This window comes from Parasteatoda tepidariorum, chromosome 7 (assembly GCF_043381705.1).
Source record: "Parasteatoda tepidariorum isolate YZ-2023 chromosome 7, CAS_Ptep_4.0, whole genome shotgun sequence".
Classification (NCBI taxonomy): Eukaryota; Metazoa; Arthropoda; class Arachnida; order Araneae; family Theridiidae; genus Parasteatoda; species Parasteatoda tepidariorum.
In genome coordinates, this window is record NC_092210.1 from 50500439 (window position 1) to 50509699 (window position 9261).

Consider the following 9261-nt stretch of genomic DNA (forward strand, 5'->3'; position numbering starts at 1 on the left):
TCACACTACGCCCCTCCTCAAGCTTCCCAATCATTCTTCCTCGAGTAAAGTCGTCTAAATGATTTCTTGAAGACATGTTTCACAAAACAAATCACTTGCACTTGCAGCGAATGTCTTTAACTACGGTGCTCTTCATCCTTTTATTTTAGCTTTGACCTGCGCGCGCCGACCCACAAGGTTTACGTACACTTATATCATCTACGACATTTTATTTCTAAAATTTGCATACAAATAATCTTTCTACTGAATTACGTGCATACTATACTGCAATTTCATGGCTATCTTATACTTTGTTGGGGAGCTGTGGCCGAAAAACCACTTGTTGCTTAAGTTTTGCACACCAGTGTAGTGCATTTTGTTAATGTATATAGTGCTTAAAAATATTTTTTGAGTGCTTGAAAAGTACTTAAAAGGTGCTTATTTTTCGTTGAAAGATTTGGCTACGGACCCTGATAATAAAAACTATAATATAAGGATTATAATCCATAGACGAATGAAATAAAGTGAATATTTGTACACTGCGCATTATAAAAAATAGCACATACTGAATAATTTTTTTATCTAATGATTCTTTGCGCTAAGCTTTAATCTGAAGAGTTTAACAGGTAATTCTAATTAATTTTAAAAATGCTTGTTAATTAATGCAGACGTTATTTTTAGTATTTTAAGTCAATGAAATGGGATAACTGAAAAATGTAATGTATTAAAACAGTATGTTCTTTGAATGAATACGTAGTTTTCATTCAAAGATTGAGATAATTGAGTCTTGAAAACAAAAGGGCACTATTTGTTCTTATTAAATTATTCTTAGAAAATTAAGATTATTATTATTTATTATCTAAAAATTATTAAAAATATTTTCTAACTTTTATTTAAGTATTATTTGAAAACGTTTTCTTTTTTCAAAATGTTTATTGGATAGAATTTCAAAGAATATTAAAATAAGTACGATTCGTTATTAGAATTAATTAAAACTTTATTTCTTCATATCCTAGACCATTTATATCATATGAAAGTTTATGTATAAAAGAATATACACACCATTGCTTGATGTATTGATATATTGTAGTCCTTGCAACATATTTTAGAATTAAATTTAATGCTTTAATGCTTAAGTAAATGCTTTGGTAAGGAAACATATAATTAGCCTTAAAATTTTGCACAAGTGGTATATAATTCAGCCTAACAAGTTTCTAAAAATTAAAACTTATTTCATTCAAAAATTGTATTAAAAATATTATTAAAATAAAGTTTTTTTTATAAAATAATTTGCTCTCATAAAAGTTTTGTAAACAACTCATATATTCAGCATAAAATTTTATATTATTGTGTATTAATTTATTTGAAGAAAATTATTTCAAAGTTGAGCAAAGTTCAAAAGATGGTTATTACAGAAAATCTGAATGCAAATTGAAATTGTGTCTGGAAATATAATTTGCATTTGCACTCTTTCATAAAATAAGGGTGGATATAAACACAGGCATTTTTTTGAATTTTATCTATTATTATAATTTTATCAATTATTATAATTATTTTTTAATCAAATTTATAAAAATTTAAGAATGACTTTAGCAATAAATATTTATTTCGATTTAAACTTTGGAAAAATATGAACTTTGATTTATTAAATTCCCCTATTGCTCTCAATTTGCGAGGAAAATATATTTTCAATTATACTATGAATAAGAAATTTTTTAAATTAAATCAAAGATTTAAACCAGAATTACAATGGCGTCTATGTACGCCCACGTTTCTTTCGTAAGAAACTTTGAGTGGGTAAAGGTGTGGGGAGAGTCGGAATGAATGCGGGAACACTTTGATGCCTTTAGTTCAAACGATACCTTTTTTTAAAAAATAATTTAATGACTCTTATATCGTTTGCGAGAGCGAAAACCGGTTTACCTGGTTCCACTTTCGAAGGACACGTCACCCAAGGCTAAGAGTAGAAAGAACACTTCCTAAACTGTCAGTGACTTTAGTGATTCCTGAACTTTTCATTTCTTTGGATAAGATTGTTTTTTTATTAAAAAACTTATCAAAGGTGATCAAAGAATAGCTACCACGATGGGTATGTAACATTTTTGATAAGAATATAATTTATTTGTACCATTAATGAGATATTTTTCAGAAATCGTTTGAATATTATACTAAATTTTCAACCGCCTTTTATTCTATGACCTGAAGGTATATTTGTTGTTCTTAGTTGATAGTGAAAACAATAAAGAACTTATTTTAATCAATCTTATTGCTGCTTTCACATTTATTTTCTGTTAGCTAGCTTAGCTGGAAACTAAAATTTATTTAATTAATATACTCTCTTTTTGTTTGTTAGTTATTTTGCTAAATAATTCGATTTTATTCTGGAAATGGGAGTTACAGCAATAATTTTTAAAATTTGTTGGAAAAAAAATAATATATCGCATTTTTAATTTCTATTTACTTTTTCTAAATATCTAACATATGTGTATTTTAATCTTAGTTCATTACTCCCACCAAATTAGTTATACTAATAATAATTTCTTTTAGTAGTTTCTTTCGGACAGAGCATAACTCTTTCTTTTTGTAGAACAATGGGTAGAAAATTTTGGTAGTTTTATCGGAATTTTCAAACAAGTAAATATTTAATATTGGAATAAGAGGGGTTTAATAGCAGCCTTTTATCTATATTTTGTATTTCCATAAATTATGTATTTTATTTCCTCTATAAATTTTAACTATTGTTTACATGAAATTATCTCTTAAAGTATACAGAAATTTAATTTTTACTTAAAAAAATGCATTTTCTTGATTCTAAAACTGACGAGAATCGTTTTATATTGTTTATTAATTATTTTTTTAAAATACTTATTTCAAAGTCTACTTTATTCACTTGCTTAATTAGTAAAAAAAAAAGGAAACAGGAAAACTTGGTTTTAATCGGTAATTAATAATATATATATATTTAATGAAACAAATTTATATTCTTTCTGTTTACTGAATTTGCATGAATATTTCTTTATAATAATTTCTTCGATATAATAATTTCTAAATAATAATTTCTTTCTTTTTATGGAATATTCTGCATGTAACCAAGACATGTAGTATAATGATGATAGTTGATTTGTGCTTTCAATTAATTGTATGAATTGTTCACGGAAATTAGATAATACAAAATAAATAAACAAAAATAAATAAATAAAAATAAATATAATTAAATTAATAAAATTACCATGTTTGTGCGATAAGATTTGTTTAAATTTTTATGAATTGTTGGAAAAATTCGGGGAGAAAAAAAGAAAAGAAAAAAAAAACTGACTAGAATTAACGAAAAGAATACGAGGAGATACTCAGATATAGTTTAAAAATGTACAATTTACTTTGTACAAATTTAAATTTTAATTTAGCGTAATTTGAAACTTTTTTCAACACTACAGGTCCAGATTAAATTAAAGCTAAGTAAAAATATCGTAAGAAAAACTCGTGCATCAAGTGAAGTGATGGCATCAATAGTTAAAGTAAATTTTTATATTCTGTGTAAAAACTACCTGCTTTTACAATTTAGAGCATACAAATAAATAAAATAAAATTTCATATAAAGTTATAATATCAAATGTATATTTTATTGTAGAATTAAATATACATATCGCAATTTGTATTATTGTTAATAAATTAAGTTCGGATAGCATTCGATTATCTTTTTTAAAATAAACAGAATTCTCCTGAATTGTTTTAACAGACAAATCAAAACCGTTGATCTTTAATGAACATTACATATTTTTTATTTACCACTTTTTTAGTACATATATTTAACATCCCTTTTTAACAGTTTTTCTAAAAGGGAATTTGTACTAGTATGTATGTATATTTGTTCACTATGAATATTTGTATTAATTGCTTTCTGCAAAAATCAAATTTTTGCACAAATCAAACAAATCAAAAGTTTTTGCATAATCAAAAACCAAAGATAAGCATTTTCAATGAAGCAGTGTAATTATTTTTACACAAATAATTTTATATTATTTCATCAGACGATTAATAAAAGTTGGTGTCTGATTTGAAATGAAATGAAATACAACACATTTTTAAGACAGCGAAAAGTGTTTATTTTATCAGATATGCATTTTTATATATTTTTTATTTCGTCTCCTTACCCTTATTCTCAATATTATATCATATCATCTTTTAAACTTTTTATTCATTTTTGAATTCTATTTTTGCGTATAGAAATTATGTTATTTTTTCTTCGAAGTTGTGAGAACGGTATTTACTTTTTTCATAGATGGAGTCTTTTTTCCTTTTATTTTCAAACCATTTTTCGAGAACAGAATGCATGAAAATCTGAATCGACGAGGTCAAATAAATATGAAAAATTCCTTCTTTTATTCTCAGGTTGTGAAATGTGTTGATAAATAATGCATTTTTGCTTTACTGAATGGGGACATTTTACTTGAATTTTAGCATTGTCCAATATTATTTGCTGAGTCCATAATTATTTGTTAGCAATAGTTCCTCTTAATTTATTTTTTAATTCTATATAAACATGGAAAAAAATTATTCCGATTTGCAATCATCTGATATTATTACAAAATATCAAAGAAAATATCAGACTACAATTTTTTTCAATATTATTTCAGCTTTTGTATAATTTAGTTAAAATATTATACACATTGCAAATTCATTTTGTACTTGATTAAAATAATTTGCAATTTATACTATTCAGAAATACTTCATTTCAAAATGTCTTTAAAAGTTGTTTTGCGCACTTAAGGAAAAATACATCTTAGAAACTTATTAAGCTCAGTAGCTTCTGCGTATAGATTTCGTATAAAGAAATCTTATAAAAAACTCTGACGAAAAATTAAAGAGAATGACAAGGTTGGAAATTCTCTTCCAAATTAATATTAAAAGTACAGTGAACAAAAGATTTTTCCCTGAATAACTTTTATTCTAATGATCGATTTTAGCGTACTATGTGCCAATCTTAATTGTTCAAAGGATTGCATGTCATTTAATTAGTGCTCACTATGGAATCAGGCACAAAAACGCATTTTCTTTGATTAAACACGCCTTTTTTTATTTTTATTTTTTTATAGAGTATCAAAATAAGAGGGCCGGGAGGTAGCCGCAATCTGGTAAATATGGTCACATGGTTTGGGTCCCTTAATGCTAATTCCCATTTTTTGGAGTTTCACCATATTCCAGAAATGTTTTAAGAGAGTAGAAAGACTTTTGAACACAGTTATGAAATTCGTTTGACGAAAGATAATTTAAGGGGAAAAATAAGTTTTAGTTTTGAATTATTACTATTATTTTATTAAATAATGATCGAAAATTGTTTGAATTGTAAGACATGCAGATTTTAACAATTATTCTAACCCCTTCCTTCTCGATCCTGTGAAAATGACGGGGTGAGGTTTCGCCCTCTATTTCTAGCTCCCGTGATATTCCCGGTCTTATGCGCCAATAAGAATAAAACTAATTCATTTCTTTTGGCTAGAAAACATTTTATTTCTCATTTTACACATCAGATGGCAGTACCAGGATATTTTTAAGGTAATTGTAGATAGTTAGTTTATTTTAAACTAGATGTCAGCACTAATCAAATACGTGTATAATATACGTGTATAAAAAAAATAGTCACTTTTATGTCCGTTTACTTGAAAATTAATCGATTGTTAAGGAGTTAAATAAAATAATCATTTTATTCTATAATTTCGATTAAAAATTTCAAAATTTAAACAAAATTTGTCAAATAATTATAGAGTTACAAAATTTCAAGAAAACCGTATTTTGAAATTTCCTTTGTCAAAAATTATTGTGCATTTATTTTATTATTATTTATTATTATTATATTATTAGGGATTCGCGTCCTGCTGCATTCGCTTATCATTTGCCACGATAGTTATCATTTTTTGTTTCTTATATTTAAGTTGCATATGTTGAATAGACGCAGTTTAATAGAGAGAATTTAATTAGTTTTCGAAATGTTGTACATGATGAAATGTGGCAAAAAAAAAAAAATCTATATTTAGAAAGCGAAAATGATATAATGGAAAACACAACATAAAATTTCGGTTCGTTTGAGACGTGAATTTTTTTTTCGTACCTTTTTTTTGAGAACAGCAATTTTGATGTAAAAATATTGATCAAAAGCGTTTTTCTCCTATTTTTGGAAAATAGCAATACTTTTGAAATGAAAAATGAAGTGAATGAATCTTTTTAATAGGTACTACTTAAAAAAAAGAAAAAAAAAAGCTGCCTGAGAAACATTTATAATTTAAAACAAAAAAATCGTGAAAAAGAGTTATTTTGATTTAATTTACGTATTTATTTTGTTATTTATGTCAATGATTAAAAATATTAAATATTCTATGTTAAAAACTTTAATAACTTTTTTCCAGGTCAATATCTGCTGTCCTTCATATGTCTAGCGATGGTAAGTTCCACCATTTTTTCAACGCGCAGTTTCTATTAATAGTTTGTATTTAAAAACAAGTGGGTATTTATTTATTCATCAAAATGACTTTTATTAAATATAAAATACAATATTTTACACTTAATTTAACTGTGACCTTTCTTCTGCTTCTAAAGTTCTTTACCTATATTATCAAGAACATGTGTGGTCCACATGAATTCATGGCTGTGACCCTTGGGCGCAAAAAAAGTGAAGACTCCCAGTTAAAACAATATGGTATATCGGTAAAATAATCGTGTTAATAAATATTTAATTTCTTTCAATAAAAAAATATGTATGTACAGTGCGCAAAATAAAAAAGGACCAATCTGAATAAATTTTGATTCTAATGAACGGATCTTCACCTTCTAGGACAGTCTTAATGGTTCGAGGGGGTGACCTCAAATAAGGAAATTAATCAGTGCAGACGATATTTTAAGTTACGGAATCAGACACAAAAACGTACTTTCCCTGAATAAACATACCCGTTTTTATTAGATTCAGATTTCTGACACCCAAAATATTGGGGGTGGCCGCAATTTGGGAAATATGGTTCCCATAGTTTGATCAGAAGAGCTGTTTAAAGTTTTGCCCCCTTAATGTTAATTTTACTTTTTGTGTATTTCGACATATCTCGAGAACTTTTTATTGAAATTTTTTTTGCACACTATTATAAAATTCGTTTATCCAAGCATAATATCATGCAAAAAAAAAACCTTAGTAAATTTTTATGATTTTTATTATTTTATTAAATATTAGTCGAATAAATTTTGAATTGCAAAGCATGCAATTTTTTATATCATGTTAAATAATATAGATTTACAATTGCAAAATACAAAATTTGAGTGAAATCGGTCGAATAGTTCCCGAGAAATCGAATTTTAAAAAAGGGCGTATTTTTGTAACTTAAGGCATACTATTAAATAAAATAATAAATAAAAAATCCTAAAAATCTACTTAAAGTTATTTTTTGCTTGGAATTATCTTTGGTTAGTTATGTCCAAAAATTTTCAACTAGCTTAAAAAGTTCTCGAGGTATGGCGAAATACTCAAAAAGTAAAATTACACCTATCAGTACTTTATTTTTATATTTATGTCTTTAACATGCATTTGAATGGCAAGGAGGGCATGCTAATGACATTTGAGAGCATCTGAGTAAAACGAGACTTATTTTTGCAATCAATACTTTTGCAGTACTTTACTCAGTACTTTTGCAATACCTACCTCAATATTTGAGCTATGCGAAGACAGCCCCCGAAAATGAGGAAAATCAAAAATTCAAACTGCATTCGTTTGACCATTTTTTGACCACAAATGACCACCCTTTAAATTTTTTTGACCACCCTTATTTTGGACATAATCCTAAAAATCAAATTCGGGGGCTAACTCGCATTTTTACAAAAAATATACAATATAAAAATTGGATTTTTATTTATTTGGCGTAATGCGAAGTTAGCCCCCGAATTTCATTTTTGGGATTATGTCCAAAATAAGGGTAGTCAAAAAAAATTAAAAGGTGGTCAAACGAATGCAGTTTGAGTTTTAGATTTTTCTCATTTTAGGGGGCTATTTTCGCGTAGCTCAATATTTGGGTATAGTTATAGTATTAATAATAAAATTAACGCTATTACTGAGACACGTGGATGACACATGATGAAGGGAAATTGGATGACAAAATTTTTTTTTTTATAATCTCAAAAGCTATATAAATTTGTTTTCTGTCGAAAAGTTGTAATTGTAAGAGTTATTACTAAATATTGTTAAAATTATATTATACTAGCTGAATACCCGTTCTTCGTACAAGATAAAAAAAAAAGAAGTAAATAATCAATAAGTTAGTATTAAACAACACTACAAAAGACATATACCAGACATATGCCGAAAGACATATACCAGACATATGCCGAATAAAGATATATGCCGAAAGATATATACCAGACATATGCCGAATAAAGACATATGCCGAAAGATATATACCAGACAAATGCCGAATAAAGACATATGCAGAAAGACATATGCCGAAAGACATTTGCCGAATAAAGACATATGCCGAAAGACATATACCAATACAATTAAACTAAAACAGTTCCATTTTTTTCTATAATTATTTGTTGCCCTTCCATGTGGCTTTATGTTAACAAATGAGACAAAACATGTTTTTAGAAGTTAATCCCATCAAAATAAAGATTAATTATATTTAGTATCATTTGGTATAAGGCTACTGCTCGAGGTCAACGCCTGAAAGTCAAACATTACAATAATCAACAACTTTCTCTGGTATTTATTCCCTCCAGGGAGCCATTAAAACCTATTTTCCAAGTACCTATAGTATGTATCTTGGTACCAATGTTCCTATCAATTAAAACGTATTAGCGTTTTATATAATATATGTTATAAACTTATTTGCTCGATATTGGAATGTTATAATTTAAAGGATGGCCGAAACTAAAAAATAGTGAGCAATAACCCTTAAAAATAAAAAAACATAGAAGAAAACACACTAGAAATCAAGATGTCTTTGTAATGATTTTTCACATACCTGTTGCAGGTGGGAGACGTCACACAATTTGGCTTAGCTGCAATAATTTAAAGAAAAACACAAGGAAAAGTCCAGAGTTCATTTTTTTTGTTGTAGTTTATTACTGCAGATCACTTCTTATCAATAAAATCGTTGGGGCATCAGAATCACAAGTATGTCCAGTTAGGGGTCACAAGGCATATTTTTCAACATTGATCATCTTTTCATCTCCTAGTAGCATCAGTGGCGGCTGGCAGTTGTCGCAGTCGACACATAAACATTTCGCTTCTGGAAGGGCGATCCAAAAAAT

The 9261-nt window shown here is 27.2% G+C and overlaps 1 protein-coding gene across 1 annotated transcript in view; it reads left to right on the forward strand.

Moving 5' to 3' along the window:
* The first annotated feature begins 1719 nt into the window (after positions 1 to 1719).
* LOC107453813 (uncharacterized) overlaps positions 1720 to 9261 on the forward strand; it is a 13245-nt gene continuing 5703 nt past the window's right edge. The window contains exons 1-2 of the mRNA XM_016070774.4: positions 1720 to 2068; positions 6381 to 6415. Coding sequence (XP_015926260.1) covers positions 2065 to 2068; positions 6381 to 6415 — 39 coding nt within the window. The 5' untranslated portion in view covers positions 1720 to 2064. The remainder of the gene's footprint in view (positions 2069 to 6380; positions 6416 to 9261) is intronic.